General features: G+C 42.1%; 1 protein-coding gene across 4 annotated transcripts in view; it reads left to right on the forward strand.

The window, feature by feature from the left end:
* LOC147207196 (multiple epidermal growth factor-like domains protein 11) overlaps positions 1–18,758 on the forward strand; it is a 123,572-nt gene that overhangs the window by 89,357 nt on the left and 15,457 nt on the right. For all 4 annotated transcript variants that reach the window (XM_086106265.1, XM_086106266.1, XM_086106267.1 and 1 more), the window contains exons 9-15: positions 341–553; positions 1,165–1,339; positions 4,468–4,588; positions 6,222–6,385; positions 6,493–6,595; positions 10,328–10,474; positions 14,220–14,354. In XM_086106265.1, coding sequence (XP_085962391.1) covers positions 341–553; positions 1,165–1,339; positions 4,468–4,588; positions 6,222–6,385; positions 6,493–6,595; positions 10,328–10,474; positions 14,220–14,354 — 1,058 coding nt within the window. The remainder of the gene's footprint in view (positions 1–340; positions 554–1,164; positions 1,340–4,467; positions 4,589–6,221; positions 6,386–6,492; positions 6,596–10,327; positions 10,475–14,219; positions 14,355–18,758) is intronic.

Raw genomic sequence — 18,758 nt, forward strand, 5'->3', positions numbered from 1 at the left:
GCTTCCGGTCGATCACGATCGACCGGTTGAGCACCCCTGAATTATATAATATGTAATTCATGGTCTCACACCTATTGGAGTTTTCATGTTCTCCAGGTGCTCCCACATTCCAAAGACATGCAGGTGACAACCTTACAATGTCCATAGGTATGATTATGTGAGTGTGAATGGCTGTTTGTGTATAGGTGCCATGTGATTGACAGGTAAGTCTCAAGTCAACATGAATATTCTGTCGCTCACCCATGACCCTGCAAAGAATAAGCGAAATATTTTTACCTGCACTCCAACCAGCTTTACATGAAGACTCTTTGAAACCGTCCGCTATTTTGTGTGATCACAGGTGTCAGGATGAATGTCCAGTTGACACTTATGGGCCACAGTGCGCCCACAAATGCGACTGCCAGAATGGGGCTAAATGCTACCACATCAACGGGGCCTGCCTTTGCAACGAGGGCTTTAAGGGTCCAAGCTGCCAGGACCGCTTTTGTCCAAATGGAATATATGGACTCCTCTGCGACAAGGACTGCCCCTGCAAAATGGCAAACACACTCAGGTGATGAAAACGTTTAAGCATCCTAATATACAGTATATTGTACATGTGTTTAGGAAGCCTTTTAAATGCATCGACTGATTTAATTTTTAGGGGAGGTTTTTTTTCCAGGAAAAAAACCTAAATTGTAAACGTAGCCCAGAATGTCGTGATTAAATCGAATACTCTATGATGAATAGCAAGTCAGCTTAATTCAACAGTTTCTGGAGATAATAGGAAAGATATTATGAAAAGAAAAAACGGAATTTGATGAACAGGGTGGCAAAGCCTCCGTGGAATTTTTTTGCATCAGTAATGCTGTATCAGGAATAACTTGTTCAAGGACACTGTAAGGGAAATGAAAGCCAAACCATTTACTTGCTTACTTATGTTGACCAAAACAACATCCACCACTAAAATCATATCAAGAAGAAAAAAAAATGAATGACTCCAGGTCCTGTCCTGACCATGAACCTCAATCTTTAAATTTGGAGATTGTTGGTAAGAAACAAGCGAAAAATATTTCCCCAAATATCAAAGTGTTCATGACCTTACTATGGCTCCTATTCTTTCATTAAATGTCTGCAGTTTGTAATATATGTTGATGCCCTTCCTTCTAATGCTTTTGCTTCTAGCTGTCACCCTTTGTCAGGAGAATGCACATGTGCAGCGGGATGGACTGGACTGTTCTGCAACGAGACCTGTCCGGCCGCTTACTACGGTGAAGGCTGCAAAGAAATGTGTGCCTGTGCCAATGGAGCAGACTGTGACGGCATTACTGGAATGTGCATGTGTGCTCCTGGATATATCGTGAGTGCAGACATTTCAAAGAAATCCATTCGTAAGGAGTCACCTGTGTTTTATTACTTTACTGCTATTATTCTTTTGCTAGTGAATGCTAAAAGTAGAGACATTTTGTGTATAGCCTCGATTGGAGCAGTAAAATATTTGAACACATCCTATCATGCGATATCATGAGAAAGAGTGTCCAAACATTTGCCTAGTCATGTACATATGTACAGAAGACGATTTTAACCACTAAAATGTTTATTGGTGGACCGTTTGTCCTTATCAGGGCCATATGTGAGCTTTGCATGAGAGGTGGGGTACTCCTCAAACGATTCGTTAGCGGCTAGCCAATCACTGGTCACATTTAAAAAAAAAAAAAGTTCATTCATTTTTCATTTCAGTCTTCATTTTTACTCGTTTATAACAAGAACTGAGTTTATCTTCCCATCATGCAAGTGACCGAGCATACAGTTCTTTTTGTTTGTTGCGAATTACCACCACAGACGTGTCCATATGTCCACCATTTTCGCATACAAGCATTTACAGCAATTTCCAAAGAGATTTCAACTCTTGCTTAAAAACATCCATACACACTAGAATATTTGTATTTTCAGGCTCCAAAACACCATAGGCAAATGGTCATGATGACACAAAGTTGCTTTTTCCTCCTACAAACAACAACAATGACATGAGAATCCAACCTCATGAATCTTCAGTGCACCATGTCCCCCGAGGTGCTCTGTTGGGAACATGGAGCTGCAAAGAGAGCTGTTTTTTGCGTACTCGGCAGGCCAAGAACCAGGTTCCCAGTGGGTGATGGACTCCACGAGCTTTGATCCTTGTCAGCTATTTTGCTTTTTGATGAAGGTGCAAGTGTGAAGGAGGTTGCACGACACTTTTTGTCATTTCATCCACTGAGAAGCACCGCTTTAAGGCCAGAGCCAAACTACACTCCATCCGTGGGTAATATTATTTCATATGAATATCAGCAGGGGCGATTCTACAACCACAGCTTTATTGGTGTGACAGAGAGGGGCTTTATGTGGTGGTTAGGGTGGGGAGGGGTCTTTGCATCGACCGGATAGGAGTTGTGAAGCGGGGGGAGGGGGAGCGCATTTGACACTCTCAAAACGTGTGCGGGAAGTTTGCGATTACCGGTAATCTGTATCTGATAAGGGCAGCAGAGAAGTTGTGGCCAATTGGTTATGATCATCACCTGTAATATTTCCTAGCTAGAAAAAAAAACTCCTTCCTATCCACATGACTGAACAGTAAATGCAGCAAAAAAAAAATCAACAACAACAACAAAAAACACCCTGGTATTAAAATAAGGTGTTGTTATTGACTGGTAGATGAAAAATTTGCCACATATCCTTTTTAAAGAAAGGTACACGAACAGTACACTCGAGGGAGATTCTGCACACAGCGCAGATCAGCTTGGCTTGCCGCTTGTAAGTAGACGTGGGAGGGGTGGGGTGGGTCATACAACTTTTCAGTAAAAGTGGGGTGGACTGTATTATGATTCGATCAAGTACTGAACGGTTTTTTGACATGTTACCAGCTTGAAAAGAACACAGTAAAAAAAAAAAAAAAAAATAGAGACTTCTAAAATTTGGGGGATTTAGGAATGCTTCAACACCCAAACTAGGCCACATTCATTGGCCTAGACTACCAATGATTACCAGTATTAACCAACACAACAGTTGAATGTTCCAGCCAAAATGTGTGTTTTTATGTGACTTAACCCATTTATCCCAAATTTTTCCCAGACATTTAAAAGTCAAAATCAGCTGTCATTGGTAGCCCTTTTAAGTAATCAGTAATCAAAAATTTTAGAGCCCTGTAAATTAAATCAATGTTGTCCTACACCAGGGGTCAGAAACCTAAATTGTTGAAAGGGCCATATAGGACAAAAAAAAACAAAAAACAAATCTGTCTGGAGCCGCAAAAAAAATAAAAGCCTTCTATAAAACTTACAATGAAGGAAACACATGCTGTATGTATGTAGGGGACTCTACTGTCTCAGAATTGTTTGTTATTCATTCTTTGTTGTGTGTTCACAAACGCCCCCATAGAATTTATTTTGTGATTTCCTCGCTTTATTTTTTGTTTTGGTGCATTATTTTTGCTTTTCTTTGTGTCAGTAGTGATCATGGATTTCCGTTTTTCGGAGGCTGTCTTTGAACGCCTCTCGAGTTGAAGAGAAGAGCGCAGTCGGAAGTAGACGTGTCTGTGTTTTTCGAGACTGTTAAAAGCATAAATAAACTGTACGTTTTTAAAAAACCAACACCATAGCTCTCCTTTTTCGGAGCTGCAACATGTATCTATATCTATTTGAGCTGTATTACCCTACTTCCAAAATCTTTTTCTATTTTCAAAATTTTTTTTATAAAGCTCCAGGGAGCCACTAGATGTTGCTAAAGAGCCACATGCGGCTCTGGAGCCGCGTGTTGCCGACCCCCGGCCTAGACACACCAATGAATACCAGTATTAACTAACACAACAGTTGAATCTTCCAGCCAAAATGTGTGTTTTTATGTGATTTAATCAAAGTCTCCTGCTGATGTTGGTAAGCCTGGTTTTCCCATCATTTGGTGGTCGCTGCCTCGAGGCGAAGTTTGTTGAGCTCAAATGTAAACGTACTTAATTTCACCATGCACTAATTTGGACACATTTGATTACCAGGGTGATGTTTTATAGTAAGGAATGCTGTTTTGTAGCGTTGAAATGTTTTCCTTTTGACAAAATGCTGAGGAAGTGAGGTCGCTTCATTACTAACCACTCTAGGTCACCACAAGTTAACCTTCAAAATGAATTTCATATACCGCCTCAGTGCGCCAGTTTATTGCGAAAAGAAAGTCAAAAGAATTCAAGGTCCCTCAAAGCATGTTCTTCAAGAATTTTTTATTGTCCATTCTTGGTCTATCATTGTACTGTACAGCAGTGCAGCTTGGTGTTGAAACCTCCGTAGTGTTTACATGTTCTTCTGTGATCAAAATTCTGTGATTATGAGTAGGATAAATGCTAGAAAATGAGGAAATTAATGATTGTGTCCTGTTGCATAAGCATCTCATATTTGCACTCTCTTCACTGTCGATTTTTATTTCTGTATTTATTTATTCATTTCTTTATTTATTTATTTTTACTAGGGTGAGGACTGCTCTATTTCCTGTCCTGCAGGCCTGTATGGAACCAACTGCACCTCGTCTTGTTTCTGTCACAATGAGATTTCATGCTCACATGTCGATGGCTCGTGCATCTGCGGAGAAGGTTGTTAGCCTCCATTTGTTTTTGTTTTTTTACATCTTGATGTCAGCCAGGGTGCGAAATACCAGTTTTATAACACCAACATTGAATTTGAGGTTTTAAATAAAAATGGCCAAGTAAAAGTTAAAGTCAGGAAAGCGCCACAGTTTCACGGTTAGGAAAACACCCAATTTTTATTGCTCATAAGTAATGTTTAATAATAATTCATGACACTTTATTGTTACACAAAAGATTTGTCAATCTGCGGAGCCCCAAAGGTGACATGGAAGAAACAAATTAAAACTTTGCACTCCCCCGGCAAAAAGCATTGCATTCCCTTGCAATGATTGTGGTATAAATTTTGGGGTGAAGAGACGCCTTTTTTTTAATTGCATGTTTGTGTACCTGCGGGTCATTCTCCGGATAAGCAAAAGCAACAAAGATGGAGTGTTCTCTTTTCAGGTATGCAATGTCCACGTGAGGGACATTTCTTGAACCGTTTCAAGTCCCCCTCCATGACTCTTTCTATCCTTCGATGTAATGCCATTCTCATTAGAGGATACAGTAGCGAAACATTTTCATTTAGAAATAAAAAAGGCCTTCCCTGGCAAAAAAAGTCTGATCTCATAATGATTGTGAGAGAATTCCAAATGTTTGCGAGGGAATGCAATTTTTTTTTCTTCTGATGTCACCTTTCATTCTCATGTCATGTGGTATTAATTTAAAATGTTAAGGAATTATTTTTGTCTTCTGTAAATAATCTTGAAAGCTGTTCAAATTGAATGTGATAATAATTTTTGTGGCATGTTGACGTAATAACGGTTGGCACTTACGAATAATTAGATCGGGGAAAACAAGTGCCTCTGTCACGTTGTGTGGTGGTGGTGGATTCCAAAAAGCAGGCAGGAGGGAGGAGCAAAGGTGAACCTGGCAAATTGTATTGATAAAAACACAGAAAACTAAATCCAAAACAAAGTCCTAAGAACAAAAATAATCCAAAGTATCAAACAAAAACCATGGCTGAAGCAAAAAACTAAGAATACCAGAAACAAACATGACAGGAAGAATGAACTCCGAGTGGTCCTGCCAGGAGTCTTTTTATACTACTAATAACGTAATGACCAACATGTGTGCAGCTGCAGGTGGATCCCACAGTGCCACCTGTTGGTCACAAACATAACCGTGACAGCCTCGTTTGTGGCTTTCGGTTGAGACAGGAACTTACAATCCCCTGCCAAATATTTGTCAATGTTCATAAAAGATACTAATGATGAACAACTTTGAAATGGATATGGGGTTTTTTTTCTGTAGACCTGTAAAAAAATTGACAGGTGGCATATTGAATAAAGTTATTCTTGGACTGAATGGTGATAGTTCGATCCCACTGAAGAAAAAAAATTGAAGCGGGAACGCGTCGTGCTTGTCTCCTTCCAAAATACTCTCAAGATGCCCTTGAGCAATTCCACGCTCTTTTTCATGAGGTGCACTCTGACATCTCTCCCTGTGTGCTCATGGTTCTCCCCTTGTGCTATTATAATTTGTATCAATGTTCTTGTATTCATTAGTGATACTAATCTAATGTATAAAATGCGCTTTTAAAACGTCAGATGCAAACGAAGCGCGAGACGACGAATTGTCACTAATTGTCTATGTCCAGGTTGGCAGGGAGTTGACTGCTCAATCCCGTGCTCCAGCGGAAGCTGGGGTCTAACCTGCAACCAGACTTGTCAGTGTGCCAACGGGGCAGCCTGCGACCCTGTGAATGGAACCTGCACCTGCTCTCCAGGCTGGAGGGACGAATTGTGTGACTTACCATGTCATGTTAGTGCTCACGAAATTCACTTTTATTCCCCCCTTCCGTGTTTTTTTACACTCAAGTAAAGTTTATATTTTTTGTACTGTAAACTCATTTGCTTCCTGACTTGCAGGAGGGATCATATGGCCTGGACTGTAAAGAGAGCTGTGACTGTGCGAATGCCGATGGCTGTGATCCAGTAACCGGCGCTTGTCGCTGTGTCGCAGGATGGACAGGTAAATCATGCACTCACTGTATGAGACATATAAGATAAGTTTACAGTCACCGATTTGCTAGAGACTGAAGTCAGTGTGGCCAGATTTTCTTTCGCAAGCTCTCCTTGAGGCCCTGGCCTTTGAACCAACTGAGAGCTTTAATGTTGATTCCTTCCATTGGAGATCTACATATTAAGTTGCAGAAAATAATGAGAGCGGAGTCCCCGATTCATTCCGTGCACTACCAATCAATCCAACAGGTTTAGTAATCTAACATGATTTTTAGTAAGGTTGTGATTGGCTGTTGCCGTGACTGGCCATCAATCCATCCATCCATTTTCTAATATTATCCTCAGGAGGGTCGCGGGTGGGCTGGAGTCTATGCCAGCAGTCTTCAGGCAGTAGGCGGCGTACACCCTGGACTGGTTGCCAGCCAGTCGCAGGGCACACATAGACAAACAACCATTCGCGCTCACACTCACACCTAGGGACAATTTGGAGTGCCCAATTAACCTGCCATGCATGTTTTTGGAATGTGAGAGGAAACCGGAGGACCCGGAGAAAACCCACGCAGGCCCGGGGAGAACACGCAAACTCCCCGCAGGCTGGCCGGAGCCGGAATCAACCCCTGAACCTCTGCACTGTGAGGCAGATGTGCTAACCAGTCAACCACTGCCTGGCCATCAATCAAAAATCCCAAATCAAAATCCAGGTTTTTTTATATTTGTAATGCCTTAGTGATGAGCAACATTAATGATAGCTAAATGTGTATTTTACAATATAAAAATAGCAACGATGATAAAATAAAATAACAATAAGAAAATATATTTTCCAAAATCCGTGCCTCAAGCATCTTGGTGCTTGAGGCACGGCCCCCCTTTTGGCCCGCCCTGCCCCAATTAGAGGGGTTCAAGTATCTTGGGATCGTGTTCACAAGTGAGGGGAAAAATGGAGCTCAACAGAGGGATTGCTGCAACATCTGCAGTGATGCGGGCTCTGTGTCTGTCTGTCGTGGAGAAGAAAGAGCTGAACCCAAAGACAAAAGGCTCTCCTTACCTGTTGATCTACATTCCCACCCTCACCTATGGTCACATGCTCTTGATCATAAAACAACAACAACAACAACAAAACACACACAAGATTGCAGAAATGAAGAATGGCTGGATGGATGTTTTTGAAGGAGGCAGCCAGATTACCCACGCAAGAGGAAATACATGAAAAATCCAACGCAAGATTCTAACCCATTGGCAACGGACTTTGAGGCAAACGTGCTGACCACTACGCGCCATGCTGCCGTGTTTCACCTTTTTTGGGGATGTTGTGACGACGGCTACGATACTATGCTTATGCTGGTACCGAAAGTAGTGAACTGTTTAGTATCTGGTTCCCTTTTGTCCTGCGCCACTTCTTAATTCACACTGGGTTTCCATTAGACCAGTCTGACGGACAGGGCAAGTGCTTTGCCCCCATGGTACGGCTCAGAGATAGTTTATTAACTGAGTCGTTATTATGGCTGCTGACATTTCACTCTCATATTCTCTTTCAAAGGAACTTTCTAATGAGCCGCTGATGTGCCGAGTTAGAGAGGAGGGAAGAAGAAATTCTCTATTTGCACACTTCTCCTCGCTTATCCTGCTGTGTGTGTGTTTTGTGTAAATATGAATTAATGTACTGTGAATCTCATGGTTACTGCAGCCTTCAGACTGTCCCCTGTGACCACTGGCAGCTCAGATCCATTCTTTAAGACTCTCTCTTAGGACACACATGTAAAACTGATGAAAGACGGAGACATGAGAATGATTAAAGGGCAAAAAGCTTAGGCTGATTCCGAGGATTCTTGGCTTTTGCCTAAACTTGTACTCCATTGATAATTGCCAGTAATATCCTACGTTCGCAACGAACGTTTGTCTGTTTTTCCGAAAACAAGCTTCAGCTGTGAAACGCCCGTCGAATGTTGTTTAGGTCTACCTGGTGTGCCCATAACAGCTGGGGCTCATAGGGACAAGTACAAAGAACTCATAACATTGTCAGCTCATTCATGAAGTCCTGGAATTTGATAAAGTAAATCACAATGGGACGACTATTTTCCAGAAAATCCTGATAAATTAATTGAGTGAAAAGTTCAAAGAATCTTAAATTCTGGAAAAGGACCACTTCCTCTATTCAAGTGGATCTTGAAAATGCTGTAACTTTTGGTTTGTCCCAGTCACTCACATGATTTGTTTGGGACAGTTTTACATTGCATGCGCTCCCTGTTGCTTGGGACCAGCTGTGGCTGGGTATTGGGGCACCAACTGGGAATCGAACCCATGCTGTGTTTATGCATACAGGAACACTGAGTCCAAACCAGACTGTGCTTTTCGCAGACGTTTTTTTTTTTCTTTGCAAACCATGACTAAGAGGGAAGGCGGCGTGGTGGACAACTGGTTAGCATGTTCGCCTGATTTCCCCAGGGCCTGTGTGGGGTTTTTCCAGGTACTCCGGTTTCCTCCCACTTTCTAAAAGTGTGCATGGGCGGTTAATGGAATACTCTAGATTGTCCTTAGGTATGATTGTGAAGTGCGAATGCTTGTTTGTCTATCTGTGCCCTGTGACTGGCTGGCACCCTTGTCAGGGGCCTGTTGCCCGAAGACTGCTGGAATTGGCTCCAGCACACCCGCGGCCCTGGTGAGGATAAAGCGGATCAGAAAATGGATGGATGGAGATGGATGGATAGATAGATACTACTCACAAAAAGTGGTGTAAAACCTCCTCAAAGGTAGCTCAGAGGTTCAGCTAGTCCAATGAAATTCAGAAGAGGTCACCATTTCCGTGCAGTCTGCGGTCGAAAGTTAGGTAGAAGGTGAGAAAAAGGTGATGCATGGTGATGAGTGTGCAGATCCGGCCCACCTACCATTTACTTGAACAAGGGCCCAGTTCGAGTTTGTTGCAAAAATCTGTTGTTTGTCCTTTAAAAAAGTACCATATTGGCCTGAATATAAGACTGCCCTGATTATGAGACGACCCCCTCTTTTTCAAGACTCAAGTTTGAAAAAAGACTTTTTGAACACCAAATTAATTTTTATACAGAAAATAATTACAGTACATCTGAAACAAATGATTACAGTATAAAAATATATTTGAGAGAAAAAGCATGTAATTTTGCCTCATTCAAATCTTAATATCTGAACATTTAAATATGTAAACTAAAGTGCAATCACATTCGTAAATGAATGGCTTCTGGTTTTTGAAATGTAGATTACATCATAACTTCTCCTCAGCTGCCGGTTAACCTGGCCGATCTTCGACCCACTTTTCTCCAGATTGTCGCTACGTTTCTCCATTTTCTGTAATCTCTTCTATTATTTTCTTCTCTTTTCTTTCTTGCCGCTATTTTTTATTTTTCTTCTTTGTGCTACCGCTATTTTATTTTATTTTTATTCTTATTCTTCGTGACGGGGGTTCACTTTGGCCTGGGGACTCAAGTTCAGCATTCGCTTCAACGATATCTGGCGTCATCTAGCGTCGTGAATGGGTATAATGTCTAGACCCCCATTATAAGACGACCCCCACTTTTTCAGTCTTATTTCAATGCCAAAAACACCGTCTTATATTCGGGCCAATATGGTAAAACAAACAATTTGACATAAACATTTAACATTTGTATTATATTACATTTATGAAATTAAATTATCATTCAATAATGTGTGTGCGTGTGTGTGTGTGTGTGTGTGTGTGTGTGTGTGTGTGCGTGTGTGTGTTGCTCTTTTTCAGGTGTCCATTGTGACAGTGTGTGTAATGAAGGACACTGGGGGCCCAACTGTTCTTTCATCTGCAACTGTGTGAATGGAGGCTCGTGCTCCTCTGAGGATGGCACATGTGTTTGTGCTCCTGGTTACCGTGGCACCAACTGCAAACGAAGTAAGAAAGCCGAATACACGCCCACAATCAAAAGACTGAACTCTTCAATAAAATAAGACTTGTTCATTTGGCAAAATGATGTGGAAATGTTAGCACTGGGACCTTGTAAAAACTGATCCTGAGCATTGACTCCCCCTCACCTATGCAAACACAATCCTGGCATACCTTGAATAACAGCTAAGAAAATCCAACACAAGGCAGAAAAAGCTGACAGACATCTAGAATGTTTCTCTAACATCGGTGTACTTGTTTGCTTAATGCGTCTCGAAGATAGCACAAATAGCTAACTCTGTGGGAGTTATTCAAGTCCTTGTTTTGTCAGATAAACTTGCAAGGCTTTTCTGTAACCACAACGTGCAGTGTCTGTGTATTTTAAAATGACATTCATATAAATTACAAACCAGGTTCAGCGAGTACAAAATGCAGTCAAGAGTCAGATGATCTCCACTTTGGGGAAACCAAACAGCCTTAAACCTTTAATTCCTTAAGACAAGAAAAAAAAGTGACGTGAATGTAAATAAAAGCGATAACACCTTCCCTCAGACGGCTGTTAAGACGATCAAACCAAATATATGTTTAATAATCCCATTGTAAAAAATGGTAACAAAAAAATAAATCCTGCAAAATGTCAATGTTATTATGGATACAAATAACAATTCAAAATTTTGGTTGTACAGATTTTAGGATCGTGGCAGCTGACACTTGATTTACTTTCGCGGACCACATAAGATGTTGTGGCGGGCCCCTGGGCCTTGAGTATGATACCTATGACACAACAATTAAATATGGTATATTAGAGGTGCGGATGAGATTTTGCAGGAACCGCTCAAAAACGAAATTGCAGGAAGTTGAAGGATAACACACACACACAATTCATTTCAGCAAAAATTGAAGAATGTATTCCAGCAAGAATACAAGAATGGCACAAGCAGAATCCGCGTATTGCTCTATATTTTGCATGTTCTGAATGGTCTGCATAAAAAGCTGCCATTTCAAGTGATAGAGGCCTAAACAAACACTGTCAGGTACAATGTCGGAGCGTCCCGGTGGTCACGGCTCCTGTTGAGGTTTTCAAATATTTCTTCCATGTTTCCTGCAACACAGCTGGTGAATGAACAACCAGGGTCACCTTTTGGGGACTGAGAACAACTTCTTTTAAACTTAGTTTCATGCAAACCAGTTGTATTCACACATCTGAAAATAACAAGTTTGCATACATTCCCTTAATTTATGTTATTAATAATTCATGTTATTCATCTTGTTCATAAAGTTTCACCGGAATTATCAACAATCATCGAACAATGTAAGAAAGAAAATAAAAGACAACACAATTGGGTCTATTTTTCTCTGGACGCAAATGCCAGCAAATCCTGATTCGGAGCAAGCTGCTCATGTTTGCCGATTATGCAGACCGGTTTGGGCAGAGCGGGCCGTATCATTGGAGATACGCCGAGTAGAGGAGTGACAATTTGGTGGCAGAAAGTCGATCTAAACTCAGGCCTGCTTTCGACCCTGTCGAAATGCCGGCGTAGGGTCGACAGCTGGTCTAACGCAATTGTGGTGAATCTGAGCTGGGCGCAGGCAGACAAATACTGAGCTCTGCAGACATGTGTGGTCGATGTGAGACGAATTTCACTCCGAAATACATGTCGGTGAATGACTTCTACAACATCACAATGGATGGAAATCACGATGGCTCCTGGTTTCAGTATTACGTCGAGTCTGTTACAGCCAAATGATAGACAGTCGAAATGAGAGCAACGCCCATAAGAACCGTGAGAAAAATAAAAGGCTGCAATGAAATGAAGAGTAAGTCCCGATGCAAGACAACGCTCGAAGTTTAAACAGTTAGTCTGTCACATCATATTCAATCATCCCACCATTTTCTACAGCACTTATTCTCGCTAGTGTCGCCAGTGAGCTGGAGCCAATCCCACATGACTTGGGGCAAGAGGCGTGCGTCACCCTGGACTGGTCGCCAGCCAATGACCGGGCACAAATAGACAACAGCAACCATTCACATTCACATTTCGCAACTATGGACAATTGAGACCCTTCAATTGAGTATGCAAAGCCCACAGTACACATGAGGAAGGTCAGAGATTCGATCCCCGAAACTCTGAACCGAGAATCAGACGTGCTAACCGCTCGTGCCTACCTTTTATTCTTGTCACAGCTAATCAATATAGAGACTAAGGCCCGACAAGACCAAAACGAGGCCTGTCCCTGTTTACATGTCTTAATTCGATCAATAGCCGCTTTTCCAGATAATGACCAGCATATTTTTAGGTTTCGGCCTTTGTTTTAAAACAAGGGTGAGCTCTCCCGCTACTTAATCGGGTTCCAAAGTGTCCTGCTGGATCTACGCCAGGTCCAATAGTCCCAGATGCAACAACAATAGAACCCATCAGCCAATTTCCAAAGTCTTCTCCAAGACTCCAGGCCGCTGTGTGCAGGCCCGGAGAAAAGGGAAAACTTTCCGCCTCATTGAAACAGAAGAGGCTCTGCCTGCAACCCGCAACAACATGCCACGTGATTGCAGGCAGAATTCTGACCTACTCAGAATGGACCGATGCGGTTCTTAAATGGATGGGTCATCATTTAAAAGACAGGCAGAGGCTGGTATGTTCAAAATTAATGCTGCAATGCTCCATTTACTCAACAATGTTATCAATGAGTATGTGAAAGAAGTCCGTTGGGGCAACATCTGACAAACTGAATAACAAGACAATGTTCTCTTTGCACTTCTTTTAAGAACTGTTGTTTGTTTTTGGGGTTCCGCAAAGGATACGGAATGGTCATTTTATTTTCTGTTTATTACAGACCGCGATGATTTGATTAGGTCACACAGTTATGAATTGAACTTCTGTACAATATGTCAGTTTGTCTTGTGATAGCAATCCAGGATTGGGGAAGGAGAAAAAAAGGCCATCTGCCTTAACATTTCAGGGACAGCAGTTACTACAGTGGACAGCCAATCATGTTATTAGGTTACAGGTTATCATTATTGGTGCATGAAGGGGTTAAAAACAACTGGAAATTAGAAGAGGTTGTGCATCATCAGGCTCTTCGATCTGCAACATGTTCAAAATGTGTCAAAATGTATACATTTCAATCTACCCTGACAGCAAGATGAATGGGTGTGCTGAAGTCATTTTACCTGTAATCGAAAGTCTGTCGATAGCTTGAATTGCATACTTGAAAACCTGGACTTGGATAGAGTGGACTCATCTGTCTGATCTACGGTACATTGTTCATGGCTTTCCATTTAAACAATATATGGATTGCCCACTCCTGCTTTCCTTTGTTTTCTCCCGCATCGGTTGGATCAGTTCAAGAGCTCTTGGTTCAAAGTTTAATCAATTGTCTGAATTAGGAGCGTGAGAGAAATGGTAGCTAGTCTCCATGGCCTGGCTTTCCACTTAGCCGAACATCAATTAAAACAAATTAAACGTTTTAGCGACGCTCATGCGGGAGGATCAGTGGTGCAAAGCAAACTAAGCAAAAGCAATGCTTCCGACAGGCTCACACACGGGAGGAATTACATTTATTTACAAGTGCATGATTTGCAAAGACCGCGGGATATGAATATGGGTGGAAGCAAAAGGACCATCATGATTATAATAACGGAAATGTGAGTCGTCGTCGTCCCCCCCCCCCCCCGGCAAAATAGACCTCTCTGTGACCGACACTCTTCTCTAACAAAATGTGTGTGTGTGTGTGTGTGTGTGTGTGTCTTGCGCAGCATGTTCACCTGGTTTCTATGGCCATCGCTGTAGCCAGTCATGTCCTCAGTGCATCCACAGTGATGGGGCGTGTCACCACGTCACTGGCCACTGCGAATGTTTGTCTGGTTTCTTTGGCACCCTCTGCAACCAGGGTAAGTTTGCACTTTGCTAAATTGGAATACATTTCTGGGAAACGTGACAGACCGCTCTGAAATGCAATTGCAGTGTACGAAGGATTTCACCAAGTTGTCGTTCCGGGAGCCCGAATTGAAAACTAAACCGAGTGAAAATGTTCTGTACAGTATGGCATCAGAAAGTACAAGCCAAATTAATGCAAGCGCAGGAACTCCGTTCAAGAATAGCAGTGATCGTCATTTGTATGCATGCATCTCTGTGCGCTTAACCCTTTGAGGGACAGCGGTTACTACAGTGCACAGCTTATCATGTTATCAGGTTATAGGGTGCATGAAAGGGTTAATATGAATGCTCGACTATGCAGCCAACGGCGGCCACAGCAATCACATTTCAGGCCACCATGGACAAAACAAGCTACAGGAGACAACGCGGCATGATAGCATGTAATTGGCATGGAGGCCGGGACAGACTTTTAAACAAGGGCTGAATAAATTGGAAAAATAGTCACATTTTCCCCTTCATATTGCAATTGCAACTTCATATGCCATCATTTTTTCAAGGTTCTCTTCTCGTGCCTTTTTTTTTTTTTGAATAAACACAAGCAATAAATTAATCTGGCTTCTGACAGCAGTGAGTTTTTGTTCATTTTTGTTGTTTCTCCGTATACATAACTTTGCTATGTATATTTACCGTATTTTCCGCACTATAAGGCGCACCTAAAAGCATTCCATTTTTCTCAAAAGCCAACAGTGGGCCTTATAATCCAATGTATGGATCAAGATTCTGATTTCTTGGACGTAGTATTTCAAATGTTCTGGAAAGTGCTTTGTTACAGCTGCAGCGGTTGTGAAAGCTCTATTTCAATAAGGCTGTATTCTATTGGATTATATTCCCTTTAGCGTAGCTCCATCGAGTGGATGCATAACACAAACGCAGCCACGATTGTACCTTCTATTCTATGCACCTTATAATGTGGTGTGCCCTATATATGAAAGCTGTTTTGAAATAGGCTATTCATTGAAGATGCGCCTTATACTCCGAAGCACCTTATAGTGCGGAAAATACTGCACTTTAATCGTAAAGTGTAAATTTGGGTGTAAGTGTAAAGTTAATGTGTATGTACGTATTTGTAATTAGTTTTAACATACAAGATATAATTGAATGGAGGAGGGGGGTTTTCTGTCATCATCGTCTTTTTATTTCATGCGGGAGGTGCATTTATATGCAGAGGCTACGCGGCTCGGATCGAGGATGGATGGGTGCAAAGTGCCTTGCTCTCAAATCTCTGGTGAATTAGCGCCACATAAATAAAAACGACTTGACAGGACTTGAGTACTGTGTACACGGAAAGAAGTACCTCCCTTCCTTTGTCCACATTATGACAGTACAATAGAATCAATCAAAATGATTATCACTGACACTAACAGTTTGATCATTCAGCTGAAAATCACGTTGCAAGTTCCAGAAGACTGGACGCAGTCTTGCTGATGTATATATGACATGAAGTCAATAAATGGCAAACAATGCAGTCATGATTTCAATGCCATGACTGGGAAGATGGATGTATTGTGACATTACACAGACACCTAGTTGTCTCGAGAGGTTTGCGCTACGAATAAACTAAAGCTACGGTTTTATTCCCAATTGGATATATCAGTAGAAATATGCAGTGTATAAAGATGACTGTAGAATGCAACAAAAAAAAATAGATCAAAATGCAAGTCAGTGGTCATGGTCACGATAACCCCAATTTTACATTCGGACATCCAAAAGCAGCTTAATTTAAATGTTATATACAACATAAGACAGAAAATAATGGTAATGATGATCAAATGATGAAATCCTCGTTCCAATTGATTCTCACATTATGCCATCGAAGGGGAGAAAAATGCACAGTGTGCGGTGGTGCTCTTTTGTTCTCATAGCAATCACCTCCTTGTGCCTACCAGAGGGGACATAGCTCGAGACCCTCATGAGACTGAATGAGCCGCGCCTGTCGTAATCTTTCCTGCAGCATACATCAGGAAGGTGATGTGATTTTTTTTCTCGTGTCCTGCTTGCTAGCATAAGCAATCTGTCCTGGTGGTACCAAGTGTATTGGGTCAGCATCTTATTTGGCTGGTTGAACTACCGTGATGAAGAACGGTCTTTTCAGCCTTAAAGTTGTAAAAGACAATCGACAAAAACAATAGTAATCATTATTTTTTTTAAAACAAACAAACAAAATTTTCATTAGTTTGCTAAGCTCTTGAGACTTGAATTAACCTGGAAAGAAGGGGCTGTTTCCCCAAAAGGTTGATATTCATAAAATGTGGTTCACAGACGCTTTGAAATCATTATTTGTGAGCCTTCACCTTTGATGAGATAATCCTTGGCAGTGGAGATGTATTTAGATGCTGATTAAAGAGCATGGTTATTCCGCTTTCCTTTAGCTGGTCAATCGTCAGATTCAAAAGTAATTTAATGGTCTCTGATTGTTCGCAGGCGGCCCAGTGGGCGACTAGTTAGTGCATCGACCTCACAATGCAGAGGTGCAGGGTTCGATTCCGCCTCCTGCCTTCTTGTGTGTAGTTTGCATGTTCTCCCAGTGCCTGTGTGGGTTTTCACCGGGTACTCCGGTTTCCTCCCACATTCCAAAAACATGCATGGCAGGTTAATGGAACACTCTAAATTGTGTGAGCGCGGATGCTTGTTCATCTATGTGTGCCCTGCGATTGGCTGGCAACCACTTCAGGGTGCACTCCGCCTACTGCCCCGAAGACAGCTGGGATGGGCTTCAGCTGGCCCCACGAGCCTAGTGAGGATGAGTGGATCAGAAAATGAACGGATGCATTGTTGATTATTCGCACATAAACGTTAATAGTCCCGCAGGTTGTTCTGTCAGAATACCCCTGGGGTGGTCGATGTGTCTCTCTGTCTTATTTGGGACAGTAACTGTTTTTCAGAGTGGCAAATAAAGCGATGGGGCTTGTTTTAAACACTGGAGTGCAAATATAATGTGACACACGGTAGCTTGTTTTGGGGCCATTTTCTCTTAAACCCCCCCCCACTCCAAGACCAAAATGATGAAGTCACAATCTCTCAATGAAAAATTTGAGAGATTAAAATTGTGTGTTGCTGTTCTAATTCTGTCTTCATGTTCAAATTAGCTCTTCATTTAAACGATGACGATTGACAAATATTGAGGTGAGTTGTTTGGGTCCCGAGGAGTGGCCACATTCAGTCTCATTGTCCTAGGGGTGGCGGCCCAATCGGCCAGTGGTTACCGTGTTGACCTCACAGTGCAGAGGTTCAATTCCAGCTCCGGCCTCCCTGTATGGAGATTGCACGTTCTCCCCGGGCCTGCGTGGGTTTTCTCCGGGTACTCCGGTTTCCTCCCACATTCCAAAAACATGCATGGCAGGCTGATTGAACACTCGAAATTGTCCCTGGGTGTGAATGTGAGCGTGGATTGTTGTTCGTCTCTGTGTGCCCGGCGATTGGCTGGCAACCGGTTCAGGGTGTCCCCCGCCTATTGCCCGGCTGGGATAGGCTCCAGCACTGCCCGCGACGCTTGTGAGGATAAGCGGATTAGAAAATGGATGGATGGATGTCCTAGGGGTGGCTCGCTGACTCTTGTCCGCTGCAGAAGAGTTACATTGTATGCATTTGATCATGACAGCGCGGTGAAAGAGCGGTGAGAATATCCGTCTCACAGTGCGAACCTCCTTTGTCACTTGAGCGCTTTTTAATACTCTTACTACATATGACACCCATTCCAGACATTTCATTTTGGGTAATACATTTCATCACGTTCTTTCTGCGCTGTAGTATATTTAGCGTGATTAACATTTCCTTGGGTTAAACAGATGTTAATTCGTCAATGAAGGCAGCCAAGGTTCATTGCCAAGTTGAATTCTAAATGGAGACACTGGAGAAGCGGCGCTGTAAAATATTCATTGCCATTAAACAGCAAGTCGGCCTGTCCTGTATTAATTATTCCGCTGCATCTTTGAGCCAATCCATCGATAAAGCCGACGTCCGATGTTAGCATCCATCTATCCTTAAACACTTCTACAGACGCTCACCCCCGTACTGTATATGAGAGGACTGGGATTTCTTTTAATTCAAGCTAACTTTATGGACCCTTTATAGGACACTCGCTAATTTTTTTAAATTGCATTTTTAAAATCTTCTTTTATTGTATCAGTATGTTTCGTTGTCTTTGCTAGATCACATTGCATTATAATGTCTTCAATATTATCCAGGTATTTTCTTCACTGATTAGTTAGGGGAGAACTCATCTTCATGGTGAGGCATGCAGGTCCATTTTGAACACTTCAGGTCCTAAAATGAATCCTTAGCTTAGGTTTTATCTGGATCTCGGTGTTCTCATGGTGACTGGTATATGTGACTAGAAGATACATTCTTCATCTTGAAGG

Source organism: Hippocampus guttulatus, chromosome 3, assembly GCF_054856545.1.
Source record: "Hippocampus guttulatus isolate MCC_2025c chromosome 3, RoL_Hgut_1.0, whole genome shotgun sequence".
Lineage (NCBI taxonomy): Eukaryota > Metazoa > Chordata > Actinopteri > Syngnathiformes > Syngnathidae > Hippocampus > Hippocampus guttulatus.